At 48.1% G+C, this 16,063-nt stretch overlaps 1 protein-coding gene across 2 annotated transcripts in view; it reads left to right on the top strand.

Annotated features, from left to right (window-relative positions):
- The first annotated feature begins 5,430 nt into the window (after positions 1–5,430).
- The window catches only part of APAF1 (apoptotic peptidase activating factor 1), a 57,588-nt gene continuing 46,955 nt past the window's right edge, over positions 5,431–16,063 (top strand). Inside the window, exons 1-5 of one of the 2 annotated variants that reach the window (XM_076068112.1) lie at positions 5,431–5,495; positions 10,250–10,392; positions 11,520–11,715; positions 12,775–12,972; positions 14,498–14,675. In XM_076068112.1, coding sequence (XP_075924227.1) covers positions 10,255–10,392; positions 11,520–11,715; positions 12,775–12,972; positions 14,498–14,675 — 710 coding nt within the window. In that variant the 5' untranslated portion in view covers positions 5,431–5,495; positions 10,250–10,254. Of the gene's footprint in view, positions 5,496–5,962; positions 6,068–10,249; positions 10,393–11,519; positions 11,716–12,774; positions 12,973–14,497; positions 14,676–16,063 lie in introns of those variants that run through there. The other variant, XM_032956851.2, reaches the window with a different exon arrangement.

Here is a 16,063-nt window from a genome sequence, read left to right as displayed (position 1 = left end):
AAATTTCGGGGCCTTAATATGAAAAATCTCAGATTTTCAGATGTATCCTGTTGTTTGAGTCCTAAAAGCTACCTACAGTGTAGGAAAAAAGTATTTGATCCCCTGCTGATTTTGTACGTTTGCCCACTGACAAAGAAATGTTCAGTCTATAATTTTAATGGTAGGTTTATTTGAACAGTGAGAGACAGAATAACAACAAGAAAATCCAGAAAAACGCATGTCAAAAATGTTATAAATTGATTTGCATTTTAATGAGGGAAATAAGTATTTGACCCCCTCTCAATGAGAAAGATTTCTGGCTCCCAGGCGTCTTTTATACAGGTAACGAGCTGAGAATAGGAGCACACTCTTAAAGGGAGTGCTCCTAATCGCAGCTTGTTACCTGTATAAAATACACCTGTCCACAGAAGCAATAAATCAATCAGATTCCAAACTCTCCACCATGGCCAAGACCAAAGAGCTCTCCAAGGATGTCAGTGACAAGATTGTAGACCTACACAAGGCTGGAATGGGCTACAAGACCATTGCCAAGCAGCTTGGTGAGAAGGTGACAACAGTTGGTGCTTTTATTCGCAAATGGAAGAAACACAAAAGAACTGTCAATCTCCCTCGGCCTGGGGCTCCATGCAAGGTCTCACCTCGTGGAGTTGCAATGATCATGAGAATGGTGAGGAATCAGCCCAGAACTACACGGGAGGATCTTGTCAATGATCTCAAGGCAGCTGGGACCATAGTCACCAAAAAACAATTGGTAACACACTACGCCGTGAAGGACTGAAATCCTGCAGCACCCGCAAGGTCCCCCTGCTCAAGAAAGCACATATACATGCCCGTCTGAAGTTTGCCAATGAACATCTGAATGATTCAGAGGACAACTGGGTGAAAGTGTTGTGGTCAGATGAGACCAAAATGGAGCTCTTTGGCATCAACTCAACTCTCCGTGTTTGGAGGAGGAGGAATGCTGCCTATGACCCCAAGAACACCATCCCCACCGTCAAACATGGAGGTGGAAACATTATGCTTTGGGGGTGTTTTTCTGCTAAGGGGACAGGACAACTTCACCGCATCAAAAGGACAATGGACAGGGCCATGTACCGTCAAATCTTGGGTGAGAACCTCCTTCCCTCAGCCATGGCATTGAAAATGTGTCATGGATGGGTATTCCAGCATGACAATGACCCAAAACACTCGGCCAAGGCAACAAAGGATTGGCTCAAGAAGAAGCACATTAAGGTCCTGGAGTGGCCTAGCCAGTCTCCAGACCTTAATCCGATAGAAAATCTGTGGAGGGAGCTGAAGGTTCGAGTTGCCAAACGTCAGCCTCGAAACCTTAATGACTTGGAGAAGATTTGCAAAGAGGAGTGGGACAAAATCCCTCCTGAGATGTGTGCAAAGTGGTGGCCAACTACAAGAAACGTCTAACCCTCTGTGATTGCCAACAAGGGTTTTGCCACCAAGTACTAAGTCATGTTTTGCAGAGGGGTCAAATACTTATTTCCCTCATTAAAATGCAATTCAATTTATAACATTTTTGATACTCGTTTTTTCTGGATTTTTTTTGTTATTCTGTCTCTCACTGTTCAAATAAACCTATTAAAATTATAGACTGATCATTTCTTTGTCAGTGGGCAAACGTACAAAATCAGCAGGGGATCAAATACTTTTTTCCCTCACTGTAATCTGTTAATGTAAAACCAGAGAGTCGAAAATAACTACTAACATCGGAAGGTCGGATGGAAACATCACAGCCAGTTATGACTTAAACCGGTTAATAACGTCCTTCCAATGATTGCTCAGTTTGTACCCATCTTATTGGTGGAAATAATGTCTGTGTCTATAGAAATGAATGGCTTCATGAACCAAGCTTTGTTGATAGCTAGTGGGCTTGCAAAGTACCTTCGTCTTAGAGAAATCAATTTCGCGCGAGCCCACTACATGAAAACAATGATCAGCCACTGCCGAGGTATTGATCCTACCGTGTTTTTAGATCTGCCTTGTGTTCACGAATACAGTCCGAGACATGTCGCATAGTTTCCCCAATGTAACTACCGCCGCAGATAAGAGCTTAGTTTGTAGACGCCGAGGTATTGCATGTCAGGGATCACATCCTTCACAGATGGGATCAGATCACGAATTTTATGTACTGTGTTAAATCGAACCTGGATCTTGTGTTTGCTCATGATTTTGGAAATATTTTTAGTGACCCCTGCTATGTATGGCAAGGTGATGGTTTTGATTGGGTCCTCAGATGGTTCTTTCCCAACGGTTGGGGTGATAGCTTTATGGATTGTGTGGTCTGAATATCCATTCATCTTGAGAGCTTGGTGTACGTGTTCCAGTTCACTGACTAGGTGATGACGGTCAGAAATACATCGAACTCTATGGTGTAGAGTTTTGATGAGGGAATTCTTCAGGGATGGATTGTGGTAAAAGTCAGGTTTTAGGTAGGCATCCCTATGGGTGGCTTTCCTGTAGACAGAGTGTCTCATTGAGCCATCTGGTCTTATACTTTTGTTCTTTCGGTGAAGTTACGTAGAAAATAAAATAATAGAATACGACGTTTCGATTGCAACACAAGCAACCATCATCAGGTAAGAATGAATGAGAAAAAACAAACATAGTAAACTTAGAAATATAATGCAATACAACACAAAGAGTCAGCTAACACAACAGTAAACATCCCACCTGGTTGATTACGTTCTTACAAAGAATGACAAACAGAAAGACTGTGCCACTGTGTCGAGGCCTTAAATAGGGAGAGGGGTTAGGGCAGAGAGAGAGAGGGGGGGATTGGGGTAGAGGACAATGAGAGAGTTGTGTGGAATTCCGGACCATGGTGGCTGGAGGAGAGACAATGGACTGTAAACAAACCAGCACGGCAATATTAGAGCGAGAAAATCGGAAATTTGAGAAAGCAAATTTAGTAAAATTAGGAAGTGTAATGAAATGCAACACAGAGAGTCGGTTAACAGACAATTAACGCATAGCCTGGTTGATTACATTCTTCCAAAGATTACTAAATTAGAAATTAAGTGTGAAACAGACAAGCAAGGAAAAATGTAGAGAGAGAGAAATAGAAAGTTTGACAACAAATTTAATAAAATTAGAGAGTGTAATGGAATGCAACACAGAGAGTCGGCTCACACACAGTGAACACATAGCCTGGTTGAATACGTTTTCCCAAAGATTGCTAAATTAGAAGTAAACACGGTAGGACCAATACCTCTGCCGTTGCTGATCATTGTTTTTAACGCTGTGGGCTCACACGAATTAGATTTTTCCAAGACGAAGGTACTCTGCAAACCCACTGGCTATCAGAGATTTGTTCATTAAGCCATCCAGATATATAAACACAGACACAACTTCAAACGAGAAGATGGGTACAAACTGAGCAATCATTGGAAGGGCGTTATTAACCAAGTAAAGTCTTAACTGACTGTGATGTTTCCATCCTACCTGCCTATGTCAGCTGTTATTTCCGACTCTCTGAGTACATCACCAGGTTAAATGGCTTTACATTAACGGGCTAAGTGTCTCACTAACACAGCTATCGTTGCCCCTTTCCCTCGAGGTGGCGGGAGCTCTCGTTTTTTTAGCAGACTATAACTGGCTGTGATGTTTCTGTGTATGTGTCTCTGTGTTTGTGTCTCTCTGTTTGTTTGTCTCTCTGTGTGTGTATCTCTCTCTGTATGTGTCTCTATGTGTGCATCTCTCTCTGTGTGTCTCTCTATATGTGTCTCTCTCTGTGTGGGGGTTGTCTTCCTGTGTGTCTCTCTGTGTTGTGTCTCTGTGTGGTCTCTGTGTCTCTCTCTGTGTCTGGAAAAACAACCACCTGTCGTGGGCAGTGCCGTTGGGGGAGGGCCAATTCCGATTGGCTTTTCTCCTCAGGACGTTTGAAGCCACCACAGCGGCTAAATGGGGGCTCTGGACAGGTGCGAGGGGCTGGTAACCCCTCCACCTCCCCTATGCTCTGTTTGCCTACACCACCACGGTGCACACCTCCACGGGGCAGACCCCCTTCCTAATGATGTTTGGTCGTGAGTCTCGTCTACCGGCAGATCTGTTGTTCGGCGTTCCTCCACCACAACCAGAGGAGGGGAGCCAGCCCGTGGAGCACCTGATGGGGACCCTGCGAGGGGCCCGTGGCCGGGCCTACCAACAGAGGGAGGCCGCACATCAGCGGCAAGAGCAGGGCGCCCGCCCCCGTGTGGAGCCCTCCTTCTACTCGGCGGGCTCTAAGGTATGGCTGCATACCCCACGCGTAGAGGCCGGACAGGTGGGGAAGCTGACCACCTACTGGCGCGGACCCTGGACCTTGGTGCGGCAGATCTCCCCCTGGACGGTACTGATCCAGGGCGGGGAGAGGGGCCAAGAGACGGTGGTCAATGTCCGCCAACTAAAACCGTGGAGGGAGGCCCCGGTGGGGGAGGCACCCACCCCCCGTACCCGATGGCTTCGCGCCGTACATGGGCCACGCTGGGCCCCAGTTCATTGCGGGCCCCGGCCTTGCAAGGAGGCGGCGGGCACAGCGACACTTAAACCCCTCCGCCACTGAGTTTGTTCCCCAGCCAGCGGACACCGGAGGACGGGAGGAGCCTCTGGAATGGAGACGGAGACCACCGCCGTAGCCTCGGACAGCGGAGCCACCGCCCACGAAACCGGCAATGAGGGCCGGGCGAGTCCCACGGACTCCGCGGCGCTACCTGGTTGGAGCGGCCCTGGCAAGGTGCTCCAGTCAACCCGGGACGGGGACGGACACCTCAGGGGGCTATGTGGTGCCACGAAAACGGAGCAACTCCGCAAACGCCGCGATCCCCTCCCGGCCCCCGCACTGAACACCCGCACGCAGCGCACCCACGTAGTGTCCTGGCGGGGGGTTGCCTGGCACATCGGGTTTTAATCCAATGTCTGTTGAGCGTGGACAATTAGACCCAAGCCGAAACATAACATAGAAAAAAGAATGTTTAAAAATATTTTAATGATAGAATATAGTATTGTCATCAGTATGACATAAGTATACCAAGTTTCGCAGTCGAAAAATTGAGTTACAAGATTTGAGGATACAACAACAACAACAGTGAGTTAAATAAAAAAAAGTGTGTAATAAAATAGCGTTAACGGTGAGGCGTGCCCCATAGACCTATTCCCGCCGTTCCTTTTCCGCTAGCATTAGCATTGCGGGCACGCGTATTAGGGCTTACCCACCCGAGGGGGGGCGGTGTGTGCATATTCATACCGCCGCCGATCCTTTTGTTCAGCGCTAACCTTAGCGAGGGAAAAACGCGCCTACAGGGGCGCGCACGTGCACACCTCGTTCGTCCTTTTCCTGTTGCGGTGGGGTGCGTGAGCGTGTGGCAGGGTAACCCCGGGCGGTGGTGTGCCAGCCGAGTAGCGATGTCCCTCAGAGAGGGCGCTGGCGCGGGCGAGAGGCGGCCGACGAGGAGGAGGGGGGAGTGGAGAGGGTGGACGTCGGCCCCCCACACACCGAGGCTCAGGTGAAAAAATGTGTGGGAGGATAAGGCGTGGCGGTCGCACACTCCAGGATAATTTTTTCCTACACATCTAAAGAGCCTCGGCACCATACTGAAACAGAATGTCGTTTGATCAGCACGTGCAAAATATAGTCCAGCCTTGCAATTTTCATATCAAGGCTCTCCAACACATTCGACCACGATTGAGTGCTGACGTAGCCAACACGGCCGGGGCTGTGAATGAACTAATCAAGATGGCTTCAGGAACACGGCCGGGCTGTAATTGAACTAAACAAGATGTCTTCAGGGCCAGGGCTGTGAATGAACTGAACAAGATGGCTTGAGGAACACGGCCGGGCTGTAATTGAACTAAACAAGATGTCTTCAGGGCCAGGGCTATGAAGGAACTAAACCAGATGGCGGCGCGAGCGAGCTCTTCCGCGACCGCCCTAACCCAGTAACGTGACTCAATAAAGTTATCATGGGCGGTAGCAATAAAGTTACGTGAGAGTGACTCAATAAAGTTATTCTGTGAAGCAACCAATTGGGAGCGCGGCGCGAGCGGGAAGTGGAATTGCAACTGGGAAGCGAGTCCGGTGTGTACTGTGTGTGTGTACACTGTGTACTGTGTGTGTACACTGTGTGTACTGTGTGTGTACACTGTGTGTACTGTGTGGGTACACTGTGTGTACTGTGTGGGTACACTGTGTGTACTGTGTGTACACTTGTGTGTACGGTGTGTACACTTGTGTACTGTGTGTACACTTGTGTACTGTGTGTGTACACTGTACTGTGTGTGTACACTGTGTACTGTGTGGGTACACTGTGTGTACTGTGTGTGTACACTTGTGTGTACTGTGTGTGTACACTGTACTGTGTGTACACTGTGTGTACTGTGTGTGTACACTGTGTACTGTGTGTGTACTGTGTATGTACACTGTACTGTGTGTACACTTGTGTGTACTGTGTGTGTACACTGTACTGTGTGTGTACACTGTACTGTGTGTGTACACTGTACTGTGTGTGTACACTGTGTACTGTGTGGGTACACTTGTGTGTACACTTGTGTGTACTGTGTGTGTACACTGTACTGTGTGTACACTGTGTACTGTGTGTGTACACTGTGTACTGTGTGTGTACACTGTGTGTACTGTGTGTGTACACTGTGTGTACTGTGTGTGTACACTTGTGTGTACCGTGTGTGCTTACAATGTGTGTACGCTGTGTGTACTGTGTGTACACTTGTGTGTACTGTGTACACTTGTGTGTGTGTACACTGTGTGTACGCTGTGTGTACTGTGTGTACACTTGCGTGTACTGTGTGTGTGTGCACTGTGTGTACTATGTGTGCGTACACTGTGTGTACATGTGCGTGTGTACTGTGTGTCTACACTGTACCGTGTGTGCGTACAATATGTGTGTGTACATGTGTGTGCGTGTACACGTGTGTGTGTGCTGTGTAGACGAGGCGGCCGGGCGTGGTGCTGGCCACTCACCCCCTCGTGTGCCGCGTTGGCCTTCATAGGTCACTTGACAGTCTGTTCAGGTTATACGGGGGATCTTTGTGTGTGCTGTGTGTGTACACGTGTGTGTGCTCGTGTGTGCACGTGTGTGTATGTACACGTGTGTGTGCACGTGTGTAGTGTAGCGGTTAGCGCAACGCTGCGCTATGAACCTGGCGACCCGGGTTCGATTCCCGCTCACGGCCAACACCAGTGACGATTATCTGAACCGGTCCCGGGCCTCCCCTAGGTCGACTCAGCCTCAAATGAGTACCTGGTGCGGTGTGTAAACATCGCCACTGGGGAGACAAAGGCGGTCGGGCGTGGTGCTGACCACCCACCCCCTCGTGTACCGTTCCGGCCTTCAAAGGTGCTACTCGCTAACAGCACTTGCCCCTACAGTCTGTTGAGGCTATACGGGGGATCCTTGTTTTTATCTGTGTGTGTGTGCACGCGCACACGTGTGTGTGTGCACGCGCACACGTGTGTGTGTACACGTGTGTGTGTGAGCACACACGTGTGAGCACTGTACGTGCACTGTATTTACTGTGCGAGCACTGTACGTGCACTGTGTTTACTGTGCGTACCCCTTGTGTTCTCCCTGCATGGGTATTCGCCGTGCTGTTGTATTGCACAATATAACGTTTGGCGCATCGTTTTCCTCGGTTCTATCTACTCCATCTTCAATTGACGACTGCCAACTTCGAAAGCGACGACACTCGGCCCTACAGCTCCATTGACTCCACGAACACATTTGACTCCGCGGTGCATTATTTTCCGGCAGATTCCCTTCGGTCCCCACCGCCGGCCCTCTCGACTCCCATGGCCATGCATGCAGAGTTGATCAACGGCCCAGGCAGGAGACACACACAGAGACGACATGGAGACACCCCCACTGACCTGGGGGGTGGAGGACACATACGGAGAGACACGCACAGACAGACACGAATACACTGACGTGTAGTTGGCTTGCTCCGGATCTTGGCGTGCCACTTGATTTCCTTGTTCTTATTCTTGGTTCTTTCGGTAAAGTCACGTACATATTGTAAGCACACAGTGTACATACACATTGTTTCCCTTCTACGTGGTGACTTTACCGAAAGAACCAAGAATATGAATCCCTGCAGTCACGAAAGCTTTAAATCAAAAATTTTCCTTGTTTTTGTTATGAGCTCAGTACAGACCGTTCTCCTATAGCGCCGCGTGTTTTCATAACGCGAATTGGATGTAACGGGATGAATATGTTAGGGAACACTTTTTTTTTTATAACGCGGATCCGAATTGTGTATAACGCGATTGAGCGAACGGAACTACGTCGCGCGAGTGGGAATAAGCGGTTTCACGGCTGCCTCGGCGTAGCATCGCAGAAGGCATTGGGATGCTGCTGGATGCTCCGATGGTGCTACCCACGCACCTCAGTCTTTGTTCAGCCTGCGTACGCATCTCACGTGTTATCGCGGACTGTGCTTTCTTTACCCTATATTATATATCATTAATTAAAACGGGATTTGTCCAGAATGTCGAAACCGTTCTTGAGGGTGATAATTCCATAAATTGGTTTGGCCCATTGTGCACTGTGCCCCGAAAAAATTCATCTTCTAGTTTTCTTGCAGCCTAAGCCTTGTCTCCAGTTGCCTGTTCGATACCAATGTGCCTATAAAAAAATTTTATTCAATGTGTACTACCTGCTATGACATATAGGTCCTAAACATGGGCATAACAAAAATGGAATTAAATACATAGAGTTTTGTAAAGAAGCATGGAGAGATGTAATGCTTGAAATTACACAGACAGCAATACAGGTATCCCTAAATTTACGAATATTTGGTTTACAAAATGTAGCATTAACGCAATTCGCAGATTACGGACACTTTTCGATTAACGAAATCTCATTTGCGCGTTTACGAAATTTCATATGGCATGTGCCATTAGATCAAATGAGAACCACCCGGGAGGCTGCATCATCCATCTGCGAAAGTGTCATGGTATTCCTACATTGCAACGATAACGCCTCCACATCACCTTTCCAGTAATTCAATCATACCGTTCTTTTGATTCCTGAAAAAGTTAATAATTTTGGTTTTAAATGTATTATTTAATCGTTTTAATGTTTCTGTTATTTTTATATTTTTTGTATATTTTTAGGTTAGTCGAGTTGGAATGACACATACCTCATTTTTGGTATTAAATGAATGGCAAAAGCCATTCCTATTTACAAATTCTCATTTAACGCATATCTTTTTGAAGAACGCATCTTTTATGTAAATCGAGGAATACCTGTACGTGTGTAGTGGCTGTGAATGTCACCGTGTGGTGCCGGGCTTACGAAGCCACGGCGAATAATGTGTTGTCATTATGTGTAGCCCGCTTATTGGGCGTAGTACAGCCCGAGCGGGGCTTGGGTGAGCGCTGGTCAGCGTAGAAGCACCACGTACAGTGTGCGGTGCGGGCTCCCGGTGAGGGAGCGAGAGGGAGCGTCAGCCAACCAGGGTTACGTTGGGGCATGATACGCTGGTTGACCTGCCGACACGTGACCGGATGATATTGGAGGGGGGCCACCAGTGGACGGGGGCCGCTTGGCGGTCACGTGGTATAACAGAGCTCTCGGGAGCCTTCAGGAAAGAGCTCGAGAGATCTAGAAGGTGGGCGGGGCGAGGGGTGGAGCCAGCCCAGCCCGGGCAGATATAACGGGGGCCCCCCCGTGAGGGGCTTGGGGTTCTTCGTGTTGCTGGTGAAGAAGATCTATGTCGGGTTAAAGAAGCCTCTAGCCACGCGGTCTGGGACCCAGCTTGTGGTCCGGGCCGCGATAGCGAACCGTGTCTAGTTCTGCCGTAGTGTGGCTAGATGGGCATTCAACACCTAAGTGTAGGTTGTGTTATGTTATATTGAGTTGGTGAAATATATAGTGTTGCTCCCAAGACAACGTCTGCGACTCAGTTGGACTCACTACACGTGGATTTGAGAACATGCGCAGGTTAATGACATAGTTAAGAGAAGTGGGCTTGGGCAGGATGAGTCGCTCAAAGGGACGATGGACCACAGTCGAGCTTAAAAACGGAGTGGCAACCAAGGAAAGGAATGCGTCCGAGGGCGCATCCACCAGGGAGATGGAGCGATGAAATTAAGTCGTGTTTTAGTTGCTGGGTAAACTCTTGCATCGTAGGATTGTGAGAAGTGGCAGTGGCTCTGGGAGACCTTCATCCAGCAGTGGATGGCTGATGATAGTGATGATGATGATGACGCGTCGTATGCGTGGCTGTGTGTGTCGAGCTGCAGCTGCCATGGACGAGCGGACTCGAAGCGGCCTGCTGCAGCACCGCACGCACCTCGTGCGCGACGTTAAGCCGGTGCTGCTGTTCGACCACCTGGTGAGCGACGGCGTGCTCACCGACGCGGAAGAGGAGCAACTGCGAGCGCAGGTGACGACGCAGACACGGCAGCCTGAGACGAAGCACAGCCCACACAGCCACCAGTGGCTGAGTCAAGGAGGAGGGGGGGCGGGAGCGATGGAGGCAATTTCCCCCTTAAGACTACTAAGATTTACTACTTTATTTCTATTGACCAGAGATTATTCATTGAATTCAAAAAATATATTAACGTAGTGTCCTATGTAACAAGCTGTATTAATTTCAGGACCTTCCCCTTGGGAAGTTTATATATCTGCCTCTGACCGGCATAGCAAAGACACGGAGCGTCAGCTGTTTTACTGCTGTAGGGCTCTCAATCCTACGTAACAGTTCTGCAGTCCTTCACTATTCTTTGCATGTAACAAATCACTTTCTCAGTGAATCTGCAATCTCGTGGTTCGTCCGTGACGTTTCTGAACCGTCTGTACCGCTGCTATCTCAAACCAGTTCTGAATCTGTGTTCTTAAGACTCCTTTCCGCTGTAATTTTCTGCTCAAATGAGCATTAAGGCGGTGTTCATTTCCCATTTGCAGCCCTGAGCCAGTGATGACAATTCGACATTCCTGCAATGTAGTACGCATTTATTGATCCCGGAGGTAGGAATGATGGACCGAGTCAATCCCCGACCAGGATTATACAATTTCCTGGTTGATACACGAACAGGGTCCCTATTAGCAACACAACTTTAAAATGAACTCTCACTCGTATCGAATCATCGTTTTAAGAGTAATCGTGCCGCACAGTTACAGACAGATGGACGGTCAGAGATAACTCATTAAGGCTTTCAACTTTATTTGTAAACCATTAAAATGTAAACGGTATACTTTAGTTTCATGAATGAGTTGAGCTTAAAAATTCACCTTTTACCATCTTGAGGTTTTGTTCACAGAGATAGGTGAGCAGGGAGAGTGGCATTTATATATTGTTCATGTCTTGTATATTTATCTAGATTTGTGATTTAATTTAATTTATTTAATTTTATACCTACGTGACTTTACCGAAAGAACCAATGAGTTTGTATATATATGTTTTACATTTTTGTGATAGTCCATAAAAACAAGCAAACTCGTGTAGTCCATTTTTCATCAAGGCAGTATAATATATTTTGATGATTTTTTAAGTGGTTTTTATTTGCCTAGGTTGCCCGCCAAGTACAGGCATCAGAACTATTGAAGTTGCTCTTGAATAAGGACAACTACGCAGTCATCTCATTCTACAATGCTCTGGTGAAGGAGAACTACATTGATCTGGCTGCATTGCTACAAGATTTCCTGCCCATCCCCATGTCTCCTTCCGAAGAACCTGATCATCACATAAAAAGTGGCTCCAGTGCCTGTAAGTTGCCCATCGCAGCAATTTTGGTCCGTGGTTGGGATGCACTCAGAATTGGGCACGTGGGTCTGCCAGGGATCACTGCGCTGTTAGATTTGCTGTATCTTCCACAGGTGCATTTTGTTTTTAGTCATCACAAAATTGAGTATAATGCCTCTACCCAGAAAATGAATCACTGTTGAAATGCTGTGGCTCTTGTGCACTGATTACATGACACATTTCTCAAGCTGAAATTTACTGAAACCCTTCATTATTTTTAATTTGTCCTTAATCAATGGTGGAAATGTACCGGTTTTTGACAGTACGCCGTTACAGAATTTCTCAGAACACCAGACTTGTACACTTGCATTCTTCAGAAAAGTTCCTACTTCTATAGTGCGATGTTTCCAGAGGGAAACGAAAATGAACCTGGGCTAAAGGGTGAAAAGGTTTAAAAGCGGTACTTCCGCATTTACATTTTCACCACTGCCCTAACTAAAAGCTGGGTGGCATCCACGGTTGTTGGCCATGATGACGTCTTGTTATGCTTGAATTAAAACTTCAGGAGTTAACCTTTGGCAGCTGTAAGCTGGTGGGATCTGAGGCCTTTTTGGTGGTTATGCGATGGTTTAGTGATGATACAAAAACAACACTGTGCCTGCCTCAACTCGCATTTCCCAATTTTGGTGAATGGAGCATGAACTCTGCTCCTTTCATGCTGAGAACATTTCAGGGAGCAGACCAGTGTCAGATGCGCAGACGAACACATCCACATGTACCGGTTTTTGACACCCACTCTCACTCCAGCGCTGTCCTCCAGACAGTCTCGTCCCTTCACCTGATGAAGGCCGCTTGTGTTGTGGCCGAAACGTCGTGATTTTTTGTCATTTTATTTTCACCTACGTGACTTTACCCAATAGAACCAAAGAGTATACATCCACATTCCACCAACATGTGCATCGTGCGATCACAGAGGTACTACAGATACGAGAAAAAACAATTGCCTAACATTGCAACGAAGTAGCTGAATAACGTGCTGTGAAATGCGTTCAATGTAACGGCGTGTGTGTGTGCGCGTACCAGTTGAGATGATGCTGCGGGAGGGAGGCGTGCCACAGCGCCCCGTGGTGTTTGTGGAGCGCACGAAGCAGCTGGGCGCCGTGCGCGAGGCGCTGCTGGGGCTGCGCGGAGCGCCAGGGTGGGTTGTGCTGCACGGGATGGCCGGCTGCGGGAAGTCGGTCATTGCAGCGGAGGCAGTGAGGGACCCAAAGCTTGTGAAAGGTACGAGGGCCCAGCGGTAGTGCCACTTGTTGCAGAGGTTCGCGTTTCTAGTCTGGCAGGCCCCCCCCCCACCCTCCCTCGGTTAATTAATTAACCATAAAATACTACACAGTAGGAGGAGATAAGATTGAGGTGGTAGAGGAGTTTTTATCCTTGGGCAGTTATGTCCGTAATGCAGGGAGGTGTGAAGAGGAGACCGGGAGGTGTATTGCTTTAGCACGACAGGTTTTTGATGGACTTTGGAAACGACTTTAGAAGAGAAGAGAGGCGAGTGAGTGTAAAAAGAAGAGTATTTGAGGCAGAGCTGGATCTTATAATAATAATAAAAATGTATAAAGCGCCCTTACACAATCCTTCACAGGGCGCTACACATGGAAAGGCTCCAAAAGTAGTTGGCATTTGAGCACAGATGTCTGAGATGAATGCTGCAAATTCTGTGGCAAGCCAGGACAAGAAGAGAGCTTGGCAGGTGACTGTTGTAGAGATAATTAACCAAACACGAGAGTAGGTTTTGAGACTAGGCTCAAAAGAAAGCTGTCTCTGGTGTGGACCAATCAGTTTCAAAGACAATGCTTATGCTATCAGAGTATTACTCTTTGGTTCTTTCGGTAAAGTCACGTAGAAAGAAAATAAATTAAATAGTAGAATACGACGTTTCGATTGCATCACAAAAAATCGTCATCAGGCAGGAAACAAACCTAGTGAATGCAATCCAACACAGAGAGTCGGCTAACACAACAGTCAACACCCTACCTGGTTGATTACGTTCTTCCAAAGATTGCTAAATTTGAGAGAGAGACAAAACGCAGACACGGGGACACACAGACAGACACACAAGCAGAGAGAGACAACACAGAGACACACAGAGAGAGACACACATAGACACACAGAGACCCAACGCCGCTGTGCCGAGGTTAAATAGAGAGAGAGAGGGAGGGGTGGGGTAGAAAGAGAGGTGGGTCTGCTGGAGCAGAGAAATTAGCACGTCAATGAGAGAACTGTGTGGAAATCCACCTCGCGGCGGCCGGGCGAGAGAAAGACCCAGCAAGCCTGGTCAATTTTAGAGAGAGTTGTGTGGAAATCAGAGTGTTTTATGTTTGCATTCTGACCACAAGCATTGTGGTTAATGCAGACCTGATTCCTTGTAAAAGGTTTCAGTTTGGTGTTTTAACATCTTAACACCTGTTTTGTTGCCAGAAAAAAGGGGAAAACCTATTCTCATTTGTTGGTACTGGCAAAGGAGGTCCCATGATGTAATCAAGCACGGTTTTGCTGGGTGGGAAGCGTGTGAAGGATGGGGGGAGGGTCGATTGCAGAGGCAGGCACTGGAGTGGTCTCCACGAGTCCGGAGACCAAGGGAAGACTTAAGAGTAAATGGTGGGAGCCGGTATTATTCTCAGGAGGGCGCGTGTCCACTTTGCAACAGCTGTAGGATCTGGGCACGATGACACCTGAACGCTTGAGTGCTAGCCGTGAGCACGTAGCAATGCCGTGGTGTGGTGTGGCGGTGTGTGCGCGTGTGCAGAGTGCTTCCCAGGAGGTGTCTTCTGGGTTTGCGTGGGCCAGGTGGACAAGCCCACGCTCCTCATCAAGCTGCAGAACCTGTGCCAGCGTCTGCAGCCAGAGAGAGAGCGGCTCGACCTGCACAACCTCGAGCAGGCCAAGGACACGCTGAGGCTTATACTGACGCGACACCACCCCAGGCGAGCGCCACACGGCAACATGAGTGCCAGGCTTTGTTTGGATTTTCCTCTGGGTCGTCCCGGTTTTTCCCTCCGCGTTTAGAATCATCATCACGCGTTTGCAGTATTTGGCTGCTGCTTTAATTTTACACCTGATAAGCCACTTTTTTGAGCGATTGTTGGTGGCCATGTAGCTTCTGAAAAAGGGCTACATAGTTCAAGTGGGCCTTACCGGGTAAAACAGTTTATAACGGAGGTCTTTTGGGTTATGTCACGTAAACATATAAATGTGTCGTTAAAACCCACCACCACCCGACACAGTCAACTGGTAAGGGTTGTCGTGTAAATAGAACGTGCCAATTCGTCACTAGTACAGCACACCGGTGTGTTGGAGATTTACAATCAGAATACTCAGATTGTAACGAATTGGCATGTTCTGCTTACGTGACAACCCATACTAGTTGGCTATGTCGGGTGGTGGCGGGTTTTAACGACACGTTTATATATGTACGCGATCTAACCCAAAAGACCTCTATTATGGATGATATTGGTCGTGATAGCCTACGTGTTAAACTAAAAATAGTTTGTTATTTAGTGGTGGTTCGGTGGTTACCACTGTGCGCTATGAACCTGGCAACCTAAGTCAGATTCTCCTAAGTTGGAGACCTGAGGGGAGGCGTGGGAGGAGAGAAGAGAGGAAAGAGAGGGGTGGGGGCAGAAGAGAGCCATGAATAGAGAGATGTAGAGAGAGACACGAAGAATGAAGAGTTTGTCAAGAAGCATGCAGAAAAAAGACATGCGGAGAGGGAAACACAGGGAGAGAGAGAAAGAGAGACGAGGGGAGAGAGAGTGAGAGACACATGGGAAGTGAGACGGGGACAGAGAGACACAAGGGGAGAGTGAGTGAGAGAGCGAGAAGCACGCGGCGAGTGAGACACGGGGAAAGAGAGATACATGGGGAAAGCGAGTGAGTTGGTGAGGGAAGAGACATAGGGAGAGACGGTCCTCCCGCGGCTCCACTGTCTGTCTTTTGTGACACCCCTGTGGGGGGGTGGCAGCCCTGGAGGGGTGGCAGCCCAGCGACAGGGAAACACTGCTCGAGTCGAAGCACTGTAGACTTGTGTTACAGTGTGATGCTGTCTGTGCCTGGCCCCTACGCTTTTTAACATCATCTATCAAGACCAAAATTTCAGCTACAACCCCGCAAGTTGTCGCTCAATGTATTATTTTGTCCCCTTGGTCTGAAATTCCCTTTCCCGCTGTCTGTCAAATTGGCCCCCTCCCACAGTTCCAATATCATGTTAACACCCTGACCCTCCTCCTTCTCTTACAGATGCTAAAGGCTGCGTTGTTGACCACTGCTGTTAAGTTACCATCCAGGTTCCCGGGAACCTTGCAGCGCCCTCATT

Source organism: Petromyzon marinus, chromosome 19 (genome assembly GCF_048934315.1).
Source record: "Petromyzon marinus isolate PM22_M1 ecotype Great Lakes invasive population chromosome 19, UKy_Petmar_22M1.pri1.0, whole genome shotgun sequence".
Classification (NCBI taxonomy): domain Eukaryota; kingdom Metazoa; phylum Chordata; class Hyperoartia; order Petromyzontiformes; family Petromyzontidae; genus Petromyzon; species Petromyzon marinus.
The sequence above is the reverse complement of the archived record's forward strand: the minus strand, read 5'-3'. Positions and strand labels throughout refer to the sequence as shown.